The sequence below is a fragment of the Rhinoderma darwinii genome, chromosome 1, assembly GCF_050947455.1.
Source record: "Rhinoderma darwinii isolate aRhiDar2 chromosome 1, aRhiDar2.hap1, whole genome shotgun sequence".
Classification (NCBI taxonomy): Eukaryota; Metazoa; Chordata; class Amphibia; order Anura; family Rhinodermatidae; genus Rhinoderma; species Rhinoderma darwinii.
In genome coordinates, this window is record NC_134687.1 from 31,148,308 (window position 1) to 31,170,765 (window position 22,458).

The 22,458-nt window shown below is 43.0% G+C and overlaps 1 protein-coding gene across 1 annotated transcript in view; it reads left to right on the forward strand.

The window, feature by feature from the left end:
- The first annotated feature begins 5,364 nt into the window (after window positions 1–5,364).
- Window positions 5,365–22,458, forward strand: part of NAT8L (N-acetyltransferase 8 like) — a 56,101-nt gene continuing 39,007 nt past the window's right edge. Inside the window, exons 1-2 of the mRNA XM_075857021.1 lie at window positions 5,365–5,810; window positions 12,933–13,097. Coding sequence (XP_075713136.1) covers window positions 5,459–5,810; window positions 12,933–13,097 — 517 coding nt within the window. The 5' untranslated portion in view covers window positions 5,365–5,458. The remainder of the gene's footprint in view (window positions 5,811–12,932; window positions 13,098–22,458) is intronic.

Consider the following 22,458-nt stretch of genomic DNA (forward strand, 5'->3'; position numbering starts at 1 on the left):
AGGGTACATGGACTTGGTGCTGTATACAGTATTATTATCACCAGTGTATTATACAGCAGGGTACATGGACGTGGTGCAGTATACAGTATTATTATCACCAGTGTATTATACAGCAGGGTACATGGACTTGGTGTTGTATACAGTATTATTATCACCAGTACATTATACAGCAGGGTACATGGACTTGGTGCTGTATACAGTATTATCACCAGTGTATTATACAGCAGGGTACATGGACTTGGTGCTGTATACAGTATTATTATCACCAGTGTATTATACAACAGAGTACATGGACTTGGTGCTGTATACAGTATTATTATCACCAGTGTATTATACAGCAGGGTACATGGACTTGGTGCTGTATACAGTATTATTATCACCAGTACATTATACAGCAGGGTACATGGACTTGGTGCTGTATACAGTATTATTATCACCAGTGTATTATACAGCAGGGTACATGGACTTGGTGCTGTATACAGTATTATTATCACCAGTACATTATACAGCAGGGTACATGGACTTGGTGCTGTATACAGTATTATTATCACCAGTACATTATACAGCAGGGTACATGGACTTGGTGCTGTATACAGTATTATTATCACCAGTGTATTATACAGCAGGGTACATGGACTTGGTGCTGTATACAGTATTATTATCACCAGTACATTATACAGCAGGGTACATGGACTTGGTCCTGTATACAGTATTATTATCACCAGTGTATTATACAGCAGGGTACATGGACTAAGTGCTGTATACAGTATTATTATCACCAGTACATTATATAGCAGGGTTCATGGACTTGGTGCTATATACAGTATTATTATCACCAGTGTATTATACAGCAGGGTACAAGGACTTGGTGCTGTATACAGTATTATTATCACCAGTGTATTATACAGCAGGGTACATGGACTTGGTTCTGTATACAGTATTATTATCACCAGTGTATTATACAGCAAGGTGTATGGACTTGATGCTGTATACAGTATTATTATCACCAGTGTGTTATACAGCAGGGTACATGGACGTGGTGCTGTATACAGTATTATTATCACCAGTACATTATACAGCAGGGTACATGGACTTGGTGCTGTATACAGTATTATTATCACCAGTACATTATACAGCAGGGTACATGGACTTGGTGCTGTATACAGTATTATTATCACCAGTGTATTATACAGCAGGGTACATGGACTTGGTGCTGTATACAGTATTATTATCACCAGTACATTATACAGCAGGGTACATGGACTTGGTCCTGTATACAGTATTATTATCACCAGTGTATTATACAGCAGGGTACATGGACTAAGTGCTATATACAGTATTATTATCACCAGTACATTATATAGCAGGGTTCATGGACTTGGTGCTATATACAGTATTATTATCACCAGTGTATTATACAGCAGGGTACATGGACTTGGTGCTGTATACAGTATTATTATCACCAGTGTATTATACAGCAAGGTGTATGGACTTGATGCTGTATACAGTATTATTATCACCAGTGTGTTATACAGCAGGGTACATGGACGTGGTGCTGTATACAGTATTATTATCACCAGTACATTATACAGCAGGGTACATGGACTTGGTCCTGTATACAGTATTATTATTACCAGTGTATTATACAGCAGGGTACATGGACTTGGTGCTGTATACAGTATTATTATCACCAGTACATTATACAGCAGGGTACAAGGACTTGGTGCTGTATACAGTATTATTATCACCAGTGTATTATACAGCAGGGTACATGGACTTGGTGCTGTATACAGTATTATTATCACCAGTACATTATACAGCAGGGTACATGGACTTGGTGCTGTATACAGTATTATTATCACCAGTGTATTATACAGCAGGGTACATGGACTTGGTGCTGTATACAGTATTATTATCACCAGTACATTATACAGCAGGGTACATGGACTTGGTGCTGTATACAGTATTATTATCACCAGTACATTATACAGCAGGGTACATGGACTTGGTGCTGTATACAGTATTATTATCACCAGTGTATTATACAGCAGGGTACATGGACTTGGTGCTGTATACAGTATTATTATCACCAGTGTATTATACAGCAGGGTACTTGGACTTGGTGCTGTATACAGTATTATTATCACCAGTACATTATACAGCAGGGTACATGGACTTGGTCCTGTATACAGTATTATTATCACCAGTGTATTATACAGCAGGGTACATGGACTAAGTGCTGTATACAGTATTATTATCACCAGTACATTATATAGCAGGGTTCATGGACTTGGTGCTATATACAGTATTATTATCACCAGTGTATTATACAGCAGGGTACAAGGACTTGGTGCTGTATACAGTATTATTATCACCAGTGTATTATACAGCAGGGTACATGGACTTGGTGCTGTATACAGTATTATTATCACCAGTGTATTATACAGCAAGGTGTATGGACTTGATGCTGTATACAGTATTATTATCACCAGTGTGTTATACAGCAGGGTACATGGACGTGGTGCTGTATACAGTATTATTATCACCAGTACATTATACAGCAGGGTACATGGACTTGGTGCTGTATACAGTATTATTATCACCAGTACATTATACAGCAGGGTACATGGACTTGGTGCTGTATACAGTATTATTATCACCAGTGTATTATACAGCAGGGTACATGGACTTGGTGCTGTATACAGTATTATTATCACCAGTACATTATACAGCAGGGTACATGGACTTGGTCCTGTATACAGTATTATTATCACCAGTGTATTATACAGCAGGGTACATGGACTAAGTGCTATATACAGTATTATTATCACCAGTACATTATATAGCAGGGTTCATGGACTTGGTGCTATATACAGTATTATTATCACCAGTGTATTATACAGCAGGGTACATGGACTTGGTGCTGTATACAGTATTATTATCACCAGTGTATTATACAGCAAGGTGTATGGACTTGATGCTGTATACAGTATTATTATCACCAGTGTGTTATACAGCAGGGTACATGGACGTGGTGCTGTATACAGTATTATTATCACCAGTACATTATACAGCAGGGTACATGGACTTGGTCCTGTATACAGTATTATTATTACCAGTGTATTATACAGCAGGGTACATGGACTTGGTGCTGTATACAGTATTATTATCACCAGTACATTATACAGCAGGGTACAAGGACTTGGTGCTGTATACAGTATTATTATCACCAGTGTATTATACAGCAGGGTACATGGACTTGGTGCTGTATACAGTATTATTATCACCAGTGTATTATACAGCAAGGTGTATGGACTTGATGCTGTATACAGTATTATTATCACCAGTGTGTTATACAGCAGGGTACATGGACGTGGTGCTGTATACAGTATTATTATCACCAGTACATTATACAGCAGGGTACATGGACTTGGTGCTGTATACAGTATTATTATCACCAGTGTATTATACAGCAGGGTACATGGACTTGGTGCTGTATACAGTATTATTATCACCAGTACATTATACAGCAGGGTACATGGACTTGGTCCTGTATACAGTATTATTATCACCAGTGTATTATACAGCAGGGTACATGGACTAAGTGCTATATACAGTATTATTATCACCAGTACATTATATAGCAGGGTTCATGGACTTGGTGCTATATACAGTATTATTATCACCAGTGTATTATACAGCAGGGTACATGGACTTGGTGCTGTATACAGTATTATTATCACCAGTGTATTATACAGCAAGGTGTATGGACTTGATGCTGTATACAGTATTATTATCACCAGTGTGTTATACAGCAGGGTACATGGACGTGGTGCTGTATACAGTATTATTATCACCAGTACATTATACAGCAGGGTACATGGACTTGGTGCTGTATACAGTATTATTATCACCAGTACATTATACAGCAGGGTACAAGGACTTGGTGCTGTATACAGTATTATTATCACCAGTGTATTATACAGCAGGGTACATGGACTTGGTGCTGTATACAGTATTATTATCACCAGTGTATTATACAGCAGGGTACATGGACTTGGTGCTGTATACAGTATTATTATCACCAGTGTATTATACAGCAAGGTGTATGGACTTGATGCTGTATACAGTATTATTATCACCAGTGTATTATACAGCAGGGTACATGGACTTGGTGCTGTATACAGTATTATTATCACCAGTAGATTATACAGCAGGGTACATGGACTTGGTGCTGTATACAGTATTATTATCACCAGTACATTATACAGCAGGGTACATGGACTTGGTGCTGTATACAGTATTATTATCACCAGTACATTATACAGCAGGGTACATGGACGTGGTGCTGTATACAGTATTATTATCACCAGTGTATTATACAACAGAGTACATGGACTTGGTGCTGTATACAGTATTACTATCACCAGTGTATTATACAGCAGGGTACATGGACTTGGTGCTGTATACAGTATTATTATCACCAGTACATTATACAGCAGGGTACATGGACTTGGTGCTGTATACAGTATTATTATCACCAGTGTATTATACAGCAGGGTACATGGACTTGGTGCTGTATACAGTATTATTATCACCAGTGTATTATACAACAGAGTACATGGACTTGGTGCTGTATACAGTATTATTATCACCAGTGTATTATACAGCAGGGTACATGGACTTGCTGCTGTATACAGTATTATTATCACCAGTGTATTATACAGCAGGGTACATGGACTTGGTGCTGTATACAGTATTATTATCACCAGTGTATTATACAGCAGGGTATATGGACTTGGTGCTGTATACAGTATTATTATCACCAGTGTATTATACAGCAGGGTACATGGACTTGGTGCTGTATACAGTATTATTATCACCAGTGTATTATACAGCAGGGTACATGGACTTGGTCCTGTATACAGTATTATTATCACCAGTGTATTATACAGCAGCATACATGGACTTGGTGCTGTATACAGTATTATTATCACCAGTGTATTATACAGCAGGGTGTATGGACTTGGTGCTGTATACAGTATTATTATCACCAGTACATTATACAGCAGGGTGTTTGCACGTGGTGCAGTATACAGCATTACCTTATAGTTGATACATATTTAACCCCTCAGTGCACAGCACAACATAGAGCTCTTCTGCACATGACAATCTTCAGTGAATAAAGCCAGTGCCTGCAGAGGGGGAGTGAGATTATTCTATTACCCCACCCAGTTATGAGCCTTCATCATATGAAGCCGGGGCTAGGACCTGGGAGGCGCCCATGCTGCAGAATGTACCGGCTTTGCTGCAATATAAATACTTGTGTAAAATGCAGAGCACATTCTTTGCTGCTTCCCAACTAACGAGTCCACATCATCCCCAGTGCCCGGGCAGCATCTTCTCACCCTGCACCCCTCACTCTCTCTGCACCCCTTCCTCTCTTCTGGCCATTTGCATGCATTATATTCCTCCAAAAATGGTTTGTGAGACAGGAATCCTGGCAGATGATCACAGCTCCATAGCAGGACCCCATAAAGACCCTCTGATCGTCTCCTCATCTCAGATGTGGCCCCTGCTGCCCAGTGCACCCAGCACTACCACACTAGTGCCCACCACCAACCACTCTGGGGATGCTGCTGAAGAGGGCATGAAGGAGCAGCAGCTTTATATTCGTGAATTTCAACCCTCAGATCAGGAGACTGCAAGGAGAATATTTTATGAAGGGATTAAAGAAAGGATTCCCAGCTCAGCATTTAGAGGGTTAAAATACCAGCCACTGCTCCAGTGCGTCTATGCCCTGCTGACATGTAAGTAAGGGGGGTAATATCACTACTGCATTACTTATTAGTGCCCCCTTCATTGCACCCATGATCACTGCAGTGCAGGCCTCCTGCCATAGGAAATGTCACATTGCGGATGCTGAGAAGTTGATACATTGTAATGACTGTTTTGATTATATTCGATACAATGCTGCAGAGCTGTGATCAGGGATCATTGGCACCTGCCTGTCCCGGGCTGAGTGCCGGTCACTGTCACAGCATGAAACTGTCATGATATAGGTGATGCTCATTCATCTCAGGTCTTATCATTGCAACTTTTCCTTAGTCCTGATATGCAGAATTTCTCTTTTTTTACTATAGAAGTGAATGGGGAGGGTGGTGGTCAGGTTGCACTGAATGGAGATAAGGGGGGAATATTGGATAGACAGGTTTAATCTACTGTATAAAAAGTGATATCAATATGTGAGGGAGTGGATAAAAAAAACTGTTCTATCCTGTTTGGACTCAACCACAGCGACTGCTGCAATGGATGACCGTCCCATAGGGTCATTTGGAAAGTTTCCCCCCTTTAATAACTATTGTGTACCAGTCATGGTTCACTTGATAACTTGACACACTTAGTTCCAGGACACCTGATGGTGCATTAATGTGAGACCTGGAGCAGGTTGTGCTGGCTAATGATGCAGAGTATTTAAGCACAGTGAAATGAAAGGTACCCAGTCTGTATTCTGAATACCTGATAACTTTTGCATTGGTGTCTGCATGTATATGGTCATTATTTCCATCATTAGAAGTTTCTTATATTGTAGTCAGATCTGCTACATCTGACTAGTGACGTTGCATGTAACACTGCGCAGAAGTGACACTTTTTAGCATGTCCCTAGGCTGCAGTGATCACTTCATGTTGGTATATCCTATCATATGAGCTCAGTGATAATGGCCAGGATAGGATGCAGAGTCTTCTGTGTCATCATGGTATCAGCTTTGATATGCCATGTGTAATAATGGTTGGGATGTGCCCATCTTTGCATGATTCAAGAAGAAGTGCAGATAGATGGCTGGTGCCAGGGGTAGGGGGTGTGCCCGGGAAGTTTCTGGCTGTCATTGTGACTTCATTGCATGTATATATATATTGGTACAATGTGCCATGCTGCAGATCATTCATTGTTGTGCCAGATATCAGGTATTCATGGCCTATGGGAAAAAAATACAATTGCATTGGCATGATCTGCAGTGTGGGCATTGTAGTGGGTCCTCTAAGGGCTGCAGCATGCAGAGAACCCAGGGCTGTGATGATAAGGATGGGTCGGTGCAGGGGAATAGTGTCAGTCTAGTCTACAAGTCCCTCTTGTGAAGCAGCTACCTAGATACAGAATTGAATATAGGCCAATGAGATGCCAAGCCTGCCTGAGCCTGGCCCCTTCTCCCCACCCTGGTGCTTTAATACAATGCAGATGTAGAATAATGGTCTCCTTTGCACCTGCGCAGATACAGCACGTGTCAATCCGTCAATACAATAAATACAGGTAAAGCAGAGCTGAGTTTGTCATTTCGTTTACAATGTGTAATCTCTCAATTCGTTTTTTTCTGGTTTTGCATAGGACTGCATTATTGGTGCAGAAGAGAAGCATTGGTATGACAGATTCAGCTCTGCTACATAGACAATTCATGTTAAGCTAGAAAGGCCTGAATTGGGGTAAAAATATGTTAATGTTCTATATAATGTGCAGATTATCCATCATTCCCTTGACCTGGGATGGAATTAATGCACGCACCCTCCTTGTAATGAATAGATCTTGTAATTGCTGTCTTAAGCTCTTGCATTAGTTACTGACTTTAGGTGTTGAGTGATATTGATTGAAGTTGCTGACATTTCAGTTTTGATTATATACACCCCTCCCCCCCCACACACACACCTCATGTCGTAATGCAGATGATGGGATACAGCAGAATTGGTGGAGTTTCTATTATATAATAATAATAATATTTATTGTATTATTTATTATATTGTATTACATTATATATTATTATATTTATTGTAGAATATTATATATTACTATTATTTATTTTTACATGACTTTATCTTGTAATTTCTCAAAGATTAACATAGTATTTGTTTTTACACATGGTCGTATTATGGATATGGGTTGTCAGATCTCTAATACGGTTCCTATAGACTGCTATGGACCCATACTGTACCTCCGTTTATTTGGATTCCATCGTATGCTCTATTATAGAGGTATTCTTTCCTAGAAGCATTGCTTGCAGAGAAGTATAGGATGCCCCATGAAGAGGCGACACAGTGAGTGCCTATAGGTCTATAATACTGTGTGCGGCCATACAGGGTACATTTGCCTGGTTTGACGGATCATGGACTCTAAGGCTGGATTCACACGAGCATTGTTCGGTCCGTAAAGGACGGAACGTATTTCGGCCGCAAGTCCCGGACCGAACACACTGCAGGGAGCCGGGCTCCTAGTATCATAGTTATGTACGACGCTAGGAGTCCCTGCCTCTCTGTGGAACTACTGTCCCGTACTGTAATCATGTGACCTTTGAGATCAGCTCTCGGAGGACTGAAATTTAATGCATTTCATATTGTCAGACCATAACAACCCTCTAAAGCAGTCCTCCTATTAAAGAGGACCTCTCAACTCTCCTGACATGTCTGTTTTAGTAAACACTTGTATTCCCCATAAAACAACAATTCTGGAGCATCTTTTCTTAGAACTCTGGACTGTGCCACTCCTCTGTTATTCCTCCTGGAAATGTATGAATAAATTGACAACTGGGTGTTAACATTCCCCTTGTCAAAGAGGATTGTCCCTACACAGTCTGAGACTGTGAGTACTGATTGGACACTGTCAGACTGTTTCGGGGGACACAACCCAAATTAGGAACACCCTGTTGTCAATTTATTCATAAATTTCAAGGAAGAATAACAGAGGAACAGTACACTGAATAGTTCTAAGAAAAGATGCCCAGACGTCCCCTGACATGTCTGTTTTAGTAAATTCTTCTATTCCCCATAAAATAAAAATTTTGGAGCATTTTTTCTTAGAACTATGCAGTGTACCGATCCTCTGTTATTCCTCCTTGAAATTTATGAATAAATTGACAACAGCTGGTGGTTTGAACCCACCATATAAGCATTGCTGGCCTATTCTAAGGATGGCCACTGTTAGCCGGACAGATGAAATGTCGCAGATTCTGTAATGTAATAGTTTATAACAGGCCGGAGTGTCGGGAGGCCACATATGACAGCAGCTCTCATATTAAACTCTCCAGGAATGTAGGTAGACCTGTCAGATCTCGGAGGTATAAAGTAGATTAGACAGAGTTTGGATTTCTAGATTGACTGGTTCGGAGATTTCTCTTGTTTTTCTTCTCTTCAGTTTTATTATGTAACAACATTGAGCTTCTATTACAGCTTTCCTTTAAGACATGACGGATATTGTTAAATGGAACCTGTCAAACATGTCCCATCTGTGGTCAGCAAGTTATAGAGCAGGAGGAGCTGAGCTGAATGATATATAGTTCTGTGGGAAGAAATTCAGGATAACCTGAAATATATTGATATAAATCACTGCTAAGAGTCCAGTGGGCGGTCCTACTCAGTGATTGGCAGCTATTTCTGTATTCGCACTAATGCCGGGAAGGCTGTCAATCATTGGTTGGGACCGCCCACTGGACTCTTTAGCCCACAGTGAGCAGAGATTTAAATGAATAAATTACAGGTTATCCTGAACCTTTTTGCACAAAACTATATATCAATCTGCTCAGCTCCTCCTGATCTATCACACGCTGCCCGCAGAGGGTACAGCATGTTCAACGTGACAGGTTCCCTTTAAGAAAGGCTAAACATGTTCTTGGATTTGGAGGGTCTGCAACACATTCGCACTCAGTTGGTGGCCATGATGTTGATAGATCCAACAATTATGAGAATGTAGAGGTCCCAGTTATCTTGTGGGGTGACATTTGTCGAGGTACCTTGAGGCTCTGCAACAAGGTACCACATTTAGGATATGTGCACACACAAAATAAAAACGTCTGAAAATACGGAGCTGTTTTCAAGGGATTTTCAGAAGTTTTTTTTAAGCCACTCGCTTTTTATGCTGCATTTTTTACGGCCGTTTTTGGAGCTGTTTTTCTATAGAGTCAATGAAAAATGGCTCAACGTCTCAAAAAGTGACATGCACTTCTTTTTCGGGGGTGTTTTTTTATGCAACCATGTTGAAAAACGGCCGCGTAAAAAAACGCCCCCTTGGAACAGAACACCATATTTCCCATTGAAATCAATGGGCAGATGTTTGGAGGCGTTCTGCTTCCGATTTTTCTGCCGTTTTTCGGGACGTTTACTGCATGAAAAACGGCCGAAAACAGGTTGTGTGAACATACCCTTACACTTGGTTTTCCACTCAAAAACATCCCATGTGCAGCTTGATGTGCCCCAGATCCACACGAGGATTAACACCATTAGGGAGTTAAAAGAGTTTTCCCTCAAAACCGATGTATCGCCTTTCCACATGATAGGGGATACATGTGTGATCACCGGGGGTCCGACCGCTGGGACTCCTAGCAGTGAGGAGAACGGGGGACCGAAAGTTCCCCTGAAGTGCTCCATGAGACTCCTGAGGATAGGGGATACATGTGTTTGTGGGGAAAACCTCCTGTAATCCACATGTGGAAATCCACGGGAATAAGAAGCATGCACCAAAAACTGTTTCAAATCCGACGCTTTTGAACGGGGCCTAAACTGGTCACGCACAGGAGATAATTTCCCCTGCTTAGACCCCCTGCGATCAGATGGAACCTGGCAGTAAGTCTTCAATTTCCCTGCAGCGCCACCACAGGGGCAACTAAGTATTACACAGTGTCCAATGAAATCAATTGCTTTTCTGTGTAATACAGGACAGGTCCTCCAGAGAGAGAGAGACGCTCTTTGTAACCGCTCTCCACTCTGCCCAAGAGATGAAGATCCTGAACAGAGCACTCTCTCTATTTTCTAAACTGAACAATCCCTTTAAGGTGGACATACACATCTCTCCAACTATTTTCATGTTGTCTTATGGAGTGAGCCGCCATCATCATGTGCCCCCATACACGTTAGATCTTTGGCCGAGCCTATTGATATGGGTAGAATCAACTGACTGTAGATTGCTGGAAGATCCTACCAATATTTTTTGTATATTCCAACAAATATGTGCGGTCTCTGCCCATCTCTAGACAGTCTCATCAACAACCGTCTTATAAAGCGCCCTATAAAAAAAAAATCTATTTTTTACGTTTCTTGCATTCCCTCGTTTCTGCATAATATTGAATCTGTGCATATAATTTGTGAATATTTCCGAAAATTGGTGCAAGGGTATAAGCATGCAAAATAGTCTTGTGACTTATACCAACCAATCAGAGAATAGCTGTCATGTTTAGTTGAAATTAGACTATGTAAATAGAAGTAAGCATATCAAACAAGGACACATATGAGTGTCCACTGACAAAGAGGAGCTGTCACCTTTCCTGATATGTCTTTTTCAGTAAATGATTGTATTCCCCATGATAATAACAATTCCAGAATATTGTGCCGTTCCTCTGTTATTCCTCCTAGAAATGTATGGATAAATTAACAATTGGGTGTTACCAGTTGGGGAGGAGTCCCTGCACAGACTGACAATGTCCAATCAGTGCTGACAGTGAGACTGTGTAGGGACACGTCTCTTTAACAAGGAAAATGATACCACTCAGTTGTCAATTTATTAGAAATATTTCTAGGAGGAATAACAGGGGAACGGCACAACGCAGAGTTATAAGAAAAGATGTTCCAGAATTGCTGTTTCATGGGCAATACAAGTATTTACTACAATAGACATGTCAGGAGAGGTGATAGGTCCTTTTTAGTGATGTAGCGGAGGTGAATTTGTCAAGAACACATTGGAGCTGCATTGTTTTTTCAACGTGATCACTCACTTCAGACGAACGTTGAATATGCCCATGTGACGGACGTTAAAACAACGGCCCTCACACGGACGTATGTATTTCAATGGAGCCGTTCACACAGCCGTTGTTTCAACGGACCGTGTAAAGGGTCCGTTGAAAAATAGAACATGTCCTCTTTTCTTCTCTTTTCACGGATCCCTCCATAGACTCAAGTCTATGGGGATCCGTGAAATCAAGACCCGCACAGCGGCAATGCGGACGTGAAAAACGTCAGCTTTTACGTCTGAGTTTCCACACGTTCGTCTGAATAAGCCCTAAGGGTAAGTTTACACATAGTGTAAACACTGCGGATCTTCCGCAACAGATTTAATTGCGGAAAATCCGTGGCGTAATACAGTTGCTGCAGTGTGGGTGAGATTCGAAAAAATCCCATCGACACGCTGCATAAAACCCCCTGAAAAAAGCATTGATAAATTGACCTGCATTTTTTTAATTGCTGATTTTCTGTTGTGGATTTTCCCCATTGAATTCAATAGGAAGGTAATACCTGCAACAAAGATGTTGCGATTTTTGTGGCAGAAAAGCTGCGATTTCGCCGCAAAAAGCACAACTCAGAAAAAACTGTACTTACCAGATCTCTGTGCTTCTGCGTCCATCCCGGCCTCCAAGAATGACATTTCATCCCATGTGACTGCTGCAGCCAATCACAAGCTGCAGCGGTCACATTGGATGAAACCTCATCCCTTGAGGCAGGGTAAGTATAGGCTGTTTTTGTTTTTTTACCTACTGTTTTCCGCAGCGGACCGTCTGGCTAATAAATCTCACCACAATTTGGTGCAGTTTTTGGGCCGGAATTCCCTGCGGGGACCAGGGCGGATGTGATGTATACTTTTACGCATCGTATCCACCCTGTGTGAACATACTCATAGGACAACGCAGTAGTTTGATCTGCCGTTCTGTGTAAAACTACAGCACTTTGGGACTTCACGTTCAATGGTACCAAGTGACAAACTTCTCTCTGCTACATCTGTATATTGATGTTTTATATGTCTGTGTCTATGAATTCTTTTATTATTGGAATAGTTCATGTGCATTGCATTTTCTCTTATGTAACCTGTGCTCTTATTCTTGTTATTTGGGATTTTCTATTCCGAAATCAACACTAAATTCTCTTTTCTGACAGGTATCGTTTATTTTTCTTCCTTATCTCCATAGTAATATGCTTTGTTGTGACCAACTCCTTGGTGCTGGCGTGCTGTATGCCCATCACTCTATTGGGCATGAGATACTACTACAGTAGAAAAATTATCCTCAGCCATCTCGAGTGTGCCCTACGCACGGACATGTCTGATATTGAACAATATTACATGAAGCAGCCAGGTGAGTATAACCCCTCCCCCCCTACCATAAAGGAACTTTCAATGCTGAGCCCCTTATCACCCCCAAACCAGGCATTTTATTCTTGCTTCGAGTCAACACTGAGAAATGGCGCAGACATCTTTTCATTTTTTTCTTAAACTAAGTCCAGGAATCTCCATGCATGCTGTTCTGTCTAGGCTAGGAAAACCAGCCCTGATTTTGTGGTTATTTTCTGTGTATATCTGACTTCAAGATAAAGCTACCGGCGATCACGATCCTGGAAGATCAATGAGCTGAAAAGGTAGGTATGTGCATGTTTCTTACCAGTATTTGCCAGAAGGTGATGAACATTGATATATGCGTGCTTTATTGTGTTATTGTACTGAATGTGGCCATTGGAATAAGTAGATAACGTCTTAAAGGGACGGTACAGTTAAGATCACAAATTTATATCTGATAAAAATGACAAGCCCAAAAGAGTTGGGTTTCTCATTTGTCAATTTGCTTGGATATAATGTGTTCTCTGTGGTTTTACATAGGACTTCAGGTTATCCTAATTCAGTGAGCTATCAGGGCTCATGAGACAAACAGATCGCAAATTCAACTCTGCTACATCTGTGTGGATGTCTATCTATCTATCTATCTATCTATCTATCTATCTATCTATCTATCTATCTATCTATCTATCTGTCTATCTGTCTATGTATCTATCTAATATCTATCTATCTCCATACATACAGTATATAAAGGCAATTACCAACTAGAAAGTGACATGTTGTAATGCACACAAGGAGCTTCGTGTTCACTAGTAACAATGCAGGTGGAGTATTACTCATTGACATGGGAAATGTAAATACGAAATGAAATATCTCAACACTTGTCAAAGTCTGAGAACTTTTATGCTTCTACATGTAAACTTGTTATTATTATGTTCTTATAACGTCACATGTTTACTCGTGCTTCAGTAGAGAGCACTCTACCCGATGAAAGCTGGCAATAGACATAAGACCTTTCATGGGGTCCACTGATGATCTAATGTCTATGGGCAGAGCCTCACTGCCTCCTGATATCTCCCAATAGGAGTTTTACCAATCCAATCCCCTGTGTTACCAGGTAAAAAGAATCAGAGGTGTCTGGCGGCTGCTTATCTCCCTCTTTACATAGAAATAACAGGCTGAGCTGAACGGCCATAATTGTAAGAAGAGGGAGATAGAATTAAACCTAGCACTATCCTATAACTATAGTATTCACCCTACCGCTATTATATAACTATAGTATTCAGCCTACCGCTATTATATAACTATAGTATTCAGCCTACCGCTATTATATAACTATAGTATTCAGCCTACCGCTATTATATAACTATAGTATTCAGCCTACCGCTATCCTATAACTATAGTATTCAGCCTACCGCTATTATATAACTATAGTATTCAGCCTACCGCTATTATATAACTATAGTATTCACCCTACCGCTATTATATAACTATAGTATTCAGCCTACCGCTATTATATAACTATAGTATTCAGCCTACCGCTATTATATAACTATAGTATTCAGCCTACCGCTATTATATAACTATAGTATTCAGCCTACCGCTATTATATAACTATAGTATTCAGCCTACCGCTATCCTATAACTATAGTATTCAGCCTACCGCTATTATATAACTATAGTATTCAGCCTACCGCTATTATATAACTATAGTATTCACCCTACCGCTATTATATAACTATAGTATTCAGCCTACCGCTATTATATAACTATAGTATTCAGCCTACCGCTATCCTATAACTATAGTATTCAGCCTACCGCTATTATATAACTATAGTATTCAGCCTACCGCTATTATATAACTATAGTATTCAGCCTACCGCTATCCTATAACTATAGTATTCAGCCTACCGCTATTATATAACTATAGTATTCAGCCTACCGCTATTATATAACTATAGTATTCAGCCTACCGCTATTATATAACTATAGTATTCAGCCTACCGCTATTATATAACTATAGTATTCAGCCTACCGCTATCCTATAACTATAGTATTCAGCCTACCGCTATTATATAACTATAGTATTCAGCCTACCGCTATCCTATAACTATAGTATTCACCCTACCGCTATCCTATAACTATAGTATTCAGCCTACCGCTATCCTATAACTATAGTATTCAGCCTACCGCTATCCTATAACTATAGTATTCAGCCTACCGCTATCCTATAACTATAGTATTCAGCCTACCGCTATTATATAACTATAGTATTCAGCCTACCGCTATTATATAACTATAGTATTCAGCCTACCGCTATCCTATAACTATAGTATTCAGCCTACCGCTATCCTATAACTATAGTATTCAGCCTACCGCTATTATATAACTATAGTATTCAGCCTACCGCTATTATATAACTATAGTATTCAGCCTACCGCTATTATATAACTATAGTATTCAGCCTACCGCTATTATATAACTATAGTATTCAGCCTACCGCTATCCTATAACTATAGTATTCAGCCTACCGCTATCCTATAACTATAGTATTCAGCCTACCGCTATTATATAACTATAGTATTCAGCCTACCGCTATTATATAACTATAGTATTCAGCCTACCGCTATTATATAACTATAGTATTCAGCCTACCGCTATTATATAACTATAGTATTCAGCCTACCGCTATCCTATAACTATAGTATTCAGCCTACCGCTATCCTATAACTATAGTATTCATTCTACCGCTATTATATAACTATAGTATTCAGCCTACCGCTATTATATAACTATAGTATTCAGCCTACCGCTATTATATAACTATAGTATTCACCCTACCTCTATTATATAACTATAGTATTCAGCCTACCGCTATTATATAACTATAGTATTCAGCCTACCGCTATTATATAACTATAGTATTCAGCCTACCGCTATTATATAACTATAGTATTCAGCCTACCGCTATTATATAACTATAGTATTCAGCCTACCGCTATTATATAACTATAGTATTCAGCCTACCGCTATTATATAACTAAAGTATTCAGCCTACCGCTATTATATAACTATAGTATTCAGCCTACCGCTATTATATAACTATAGTATTCAGCCTACCGCTATTATATAACTATAGTGTAATGAAAGGGATAAGGAAACAGACAAGTGAGCCCTGATCTACCCGCCACTCAGTCCCTGCCTACTTGCAACGACCCGCCCTAGGCGACGGGGTACAACTGGGCGACGGTCCCTACACTCAGTAAGTGCACGACAGACAACCAGACAAGGAAACACAGAACAAAGGTAAACGGGGCAGTTGCCCACGGCAACACCGTGAGCAACAAGAGTAGTAAACGAGCCGAGTCAAACCAGGAAAGTACGAGGTGCCAAACGCAGAGCAGGAGAGTAGTGAACAAGCCGAGTCAAACCAGGAGTGTACGAGGTACCAAACGCAGAGCAGAAGAGTAGTCAGTAAGCCAGGGTCAATACGAAGCAGGGACAAGTAGTTCAAGAAGCTGCAGCAGGGCCAGGAAACCAACAGGGAAGAATCACAAGCAAGGAGGAACAGGAAAGGCAGGTATAAATAGACAGAGGGCGGGAGCTAGCTCCGTCTGGCCAGGCTGTGATAGGCTCTCCTACTCCTAAGCCTGCTATCCTGAGTGGTGGAAGATTGAGTCAGTCTCACAGACATAGAAGCAGGTGCAGACTGATTACCTATGGGCGTTGATACAGAAGCTGTGCCTGGCAGATCCTTAACAGTACCCCCCCTTTTATGAGGGGCCACCGGACCCTTTCTAGATGGACCTGGTTTATTGGGGAAACGAAGGTGGAACCTCCTGACCAATACCCCAGCGTGAACATCCCGGGCGGGTACCCAAGTCCTCTCCTCAGGCCCGTATCCTCTCCAATAGACCAGGTACTGGAGGGAGCCTTGGACCATCTTGCTGTCCACAATCTTGGCCACCTCGAATTCTACCCCCACAGGGGTGAGAACGGGGACAGGAGGTTTCCTCGAGGGAGCCAAGGACGGGGAGCAGCGTTTAAGGAGGGAGGCATGAAACACGTTGTGTACTCGAAAAGATGGGGGCAACTCCAGTCGGAAGGAGACAGGATTGAGGACTTCAATGACCTTGTACGGCCCTATAAACCGGGGAGCAAACTTCTTGGACGGGACCTTAAGGCGCAAGTTCCTAGACGATAACCACACCACATCGCCGACCATAAACAAGGGGTTAGCAGAACGTCTTCTATCTGCCTGAGTTTTTTGTATGCTCTGGGACGCCTCTAGGTTCTACTTAACCTGGGCCCAGACTGTGCACAGTTCCCGATGAACGACCTCTACCTCAGGATTGTTGGAACTACCAGGTTAAACGGAGGAGAACCGTGGATTAAACCCAAAATTACAGAAAAAGGGGGAGACCCCTGACGAGTTACTGACCCGGTTATTAAGGGAAAATTCGGCGAGGGGAATGAATGAGACCCAATCATATTGACAGTCAGAGATAAAACACCTTAAATATTGTTCTAGAGATTGATTAGTCCTCTCAGTTTGGCCATTAGTTTCAGGATGGAAGGCAGAGGAGAAGGACAGATCAATCTCCAACTTTTTACAGAAGGCTCTCCAAAACAAAGAAACAAATTGTACCCCTCTGTCAGAAACAATATTGACAGGGACCCCATGGAGACGCAGGATGTGTTTGACAAACAAGGTAGCTAACGTCTTGGCGTTGGGTAGTTTCTTGAGAGGCACAAAGTGGCACATCTTGCTCAAGCGGTCTACTACCACCCACACCACCGACTTGCCTTGAGATGGAAGCAAATCGGTGATAAAATCCATGGAGATATGGGTCCAAGGTCTCTGGGGAATGGGCAAAGAACGTAGTAAGCCCGCTGGTCGGGACCTGGGAGTCTTGGACCTAGCAAAAACCTCACAAGCGGCGACGTAGGCCTTAACGTCTTTAGGCAACCCAGGCCACCAATAGTTTCTGGCAATGAAGTGTTTGGTACCCAGGATGCCTGGATGACCAGATAGTGCAGAGTCATGATTCTCCCTAAGTACCCATAGCTGGTATTGCAGGGGAACTAACAGCTTGTCCTCAGGAAGGTTCCCGGGAGCTGAACCTTGATCAGCAGCAATTTCAGAGACTAAATCAGAATCGATCGAGGAAATGATTATACCTGGAGGCAAATTACAAGCAGGATCTTCCTCCGAAGGAGGGCTGGCCATGAAGCTACGCGACAGTGCATCAGCCTTAATATTTTTAGACCCAGCCCAATAGGTAACCAAAAAGTTGAATCTGGTAAAAAATAGCGCCCATCGAGCTTGTCTCGGGTTTAGCCTCCGGGCAGATTCTAGGAAAACCAGATTCTTGTGGTCGGTAAGGACCGTTACCTGGTGCCTAGCCCCCTCCAGGAAGTGGCGCCACTCTTCAAATGCCCATTTAATGGCTAAGAGTTTGCGGTTGCCAATATCATAGTTACTCTCAGTGGGCGAAAACTTCCTGGAGAAATAGGCACAGGGACGGAGATGGGTGAGGGACCTGTTACCCTGGGACAAGACAGCCCCCACACCCACCTCGGATGCGTCAACTTCCACGATAAATGGCTCCATTTGGTTGGGCTGAACCAACACCGGGGCCGAGATAAAGCACTTCTTAAGGACCTCAAAAGCCTGGACAGCCTCAGGATGCCAGTGGAGGAGATCAGCACCTTTGCGAGTGAGGTCCGTAAGAGGCTTAGCGATGACCGAGAAGTTAGCAATAAATCTCCTGTAATAATTAGCGAACCCCAAAAAACACTGTAACGCCTTCAGGGAGGCAGGTTGGACCCATTCCGCCACAGCCTGGACCTTGGCGGGGTCCATGCGGAATTCATGAGGAGTGAGGATTTGACCCAAAAATGGTATCTCCTGCACCCCAAACACACATTTTTCGGTTTTCGCAAACAGTTTGTTTTCCCGAAGGACCTGGAGCACCTTCCTGACATGCTCAACGTGTCAGGACCAGTCCTTGGAAAACACCAGTATGTCATCAAGGTACACTACAAGAAATACCCCCAGGTAATCTCTCAAAATGTCATTTATGAAATTCTGGAAGACCGCAGGAGCATTACACAACCCAAAGGGCATGACGAGGTATTCGAAATGACCTTCGGGCGTGTTAAATGCAGTCTTCCACTCATCCCCCTCTTTGATGCGGATAAGGTTATACGCCCCCCGTAGATCAAACTTAGAGAACCATTGGGCCCCCTGAACCTGATTAAAGAGATCAGGAATCAAAGGAAGGGGATACTGGTTCCTTAGTGACCTTATTCAAGTTACGGTAGTCAATGCATGGCCTAAGACCACCATCCTTCTTCCCTACGAAGAAGAAGCCAGCACCTACCGGAGAAGTAGAGGGGCGAATGTAACCCTTGGCCAGGCATTCCTGGATATACTCTCTCATGGCTTCACGTTCGGGACAAGAAAGATTAAATATCCTACCCTTAGGAAGCTTAGCTCCTGGTACCAATTCGATAGCGCAATCGTATTCTCTATGAGGAGGTAACACTTCGGAGGCCTCCTTAGAGAAAACATCAGCGAAGTCCTGAACAAACTCAGGTAGCGTGTTCACCTCCTCAGGGGGAGAAATAGAATTAACAGAAAAACATGACGTCAAGCATTCATTACCCCATTTGGTAAGCTCCCCAGTATTCCAGTCAAACGTGGGATTATGCAACTGCAACCAGGGAAGGCCTAAAACCAAATCGGACGATAATCCCTGCATCAACAGTACAGAGCACTGCTCCAAATGCATGGAGCCAACAAGGAGTTCGAAAACAGGGGTATGCTGTGTAAAATAACCATTAGCAAGAGGAGTGGAGTCGATACCCACTACCGAGACAGGTTTAGGCAAATCAATCAAAGGCATAGCTAGAGACATAGCAAATTCCACAGACATGATATGAGCAGAAGACCCTGAATCCACGAAGGCACTGCCGGTAGCAGACCTACCACCAAAAGAGACCTGAAAGGGAAGCAAGATTTTATTACGTTTCATATTTACGGGAAATACCTGTGCGCCAAAGTGACCTCCCCGATGATCACTTAGGCGCGGAAGTTTTCCGGCTGCTTATTCTTACGCCTAGGACAGGTGTTCACTTGATGCTTGTCATCCCCACAATAGAAGCAGAGACCATTCTTCCTGCGGAACTCTCTACGTTGTCGGGGGGACACGGAGGCTCCAAGTTGCATAGGTACCTTCGAGTCTTCCGTGGAAGAGCGAAGCAACGGGACCTCGGGAGGCATCATGGGGGAGTCAGAGGGGAAAACACAAAAACGTTCAAGCTGTCGTTCCCTGAGACGTCGGTCAAGTCGTACCGCTAAAGCCATAACCTAATCTAGGGAGTCAGAAGAGGGATAGCTAACTAGCAGGTCTTTCAGGGCGTTCGACAGACCCAACCTAAACTGGCACCTTAAGGCAGGGTCATTCCACCGAGAAGCTACGCACCACTTCCTAAAGTCAGAACAATACTCCTCAACAGGTCTCTTACCCTGACGTAAGGTCACCAGCTGACTCTCGGCAAAGGCAGTCCTGTCAGTCTCGTCATAAATGAGTCCGAGAGCAGAAAAGAAATGATCAACGGAGGAAAGTTCAGGGGCATCAGGAGCCAAGGAGAAGGCCCACTCTTGGGGCCCTTCCTGGAGCCGGGACATAATTATACCCACCCGCTGGCTCTCAAAACCTGAGGAATGAGGCTTTAAGCGAAAAGTAGAGCCTACAACTCTCCCGAAAGGAGAGAAAAGTCCTCCAGTCCCCTGAGAACCGGTCAGGCAACTTGAGGTGTGGTTCAAGAGGTGAGGTGAGGGGCACTACCATGGTAGCGTCAGGCTGGTTGACCCTCTGAGCCAGGGCCTGGACCTGTAGGGAGAGACCCTGCATTTGCTGGGCCAGGGTCTCAAGGGGGTCCATAGTAGTGTCAGGGAGCAGGGTAGACTAGGTATACGGGCTTGTGATTATGTAATGACGGGGGTAGGGAAACGGACAAGTGAGCCCTAATCTACCCGCCACTCTGTCCCTGCCTACTTGCAACGACCCGCCCTAGGCGACGGGGTACAACTGGGGGGCGGTCCCTACGCTCAGTAAGTGCACGATACAAACAGACAAGGGAACACCAAGCAAAGGGAAAGGGGCAGTTGCCCACGGCAACACCGTGAGCAACAAGAGTGGTGAACAAGCCGAGTAAAACCAGGAGTGCAGGGTCAGTATGGAGCAGGATCAAATAGTTAGAAGCTGAGGCTGGGCCAGGAAACCACACGAGAGGAATCACAAGCAAAGGAGGAACAGGAAAGGCAGGTATAAATAGACAGAGGGCGGGAGCTATCTCCGTCTGGCCAGGCTGCGATAGGCTCTCCCACTCCTAAGCCTGCCATCCTGAGTGGTGGAAGATGGAGTCAGTCTCAGAGACATAGACTCAGGTGCAGACTGATTACCTATGGGAATATACACAGAAGTTGTGCCTGGCAGATCCTTTACAGCTCCACTAGATAGTCCACCCCTGTATATAGTGCTCCACAGATAGCCCACCCCTGTATATACTATATACAAGGGTGGGCTATCTGTGGAGCACTATATACAGGGGTGGACTATATGTACAAGGGGGCTATATACAGGGGTGGGCTTTCTGTGGAGCACTATAGGGGGAGCTATTTGTGGGCTATATCTACAGCGGGACTATATACAGGGGTGGGCTATATCTACAGGGGGACTATATACAGGGGTGGGCGACCTACAGGGGGACCATAACTACAGGGGGACCATAACTACAGGGGGACCATATCTACAGGGGGACCATATCTACAGGGGGACCATTTCTACAGAGGGACCATTTCTACAGGGGGACCATTTCTACAGGGGGGCTATATCTACAGGGCTGGGCTATACACAGGGCTGGGATATACACAGGGCTGGGATATATCTACAGGGGTGGGCTATACACAGGGGGTTATATACAGGGGTGGGCTATATACAGGGGTGGGCTATATACAGGGGGAATATATCTACAGGGGGGATATATCTACAGGGGGCTATATCTACATGGGGCTATATCTACAGGGCTGGGCTATATCTACAGGGCTGGGCTATATACAGGGCGACTATATCTACAGGGGGGGCTATATACTGGGGTGGGCTATCTATGGAGCACCATATACAGGGGTGGGCTATATCTACAGGGGGCTATATACTATGTAGCCCACCCCTGTATATGGTGCTCTATAGACATCCCACTCCAGTATATAGCCCCCCTGTAGATATAGTCACCCTGTATATAGCCCCCCTGTAGATATAGTCCCCCTGTATATAGTCCCCCTGTAGATATAGTCCCCCTGTATATAGCCCAGCAGA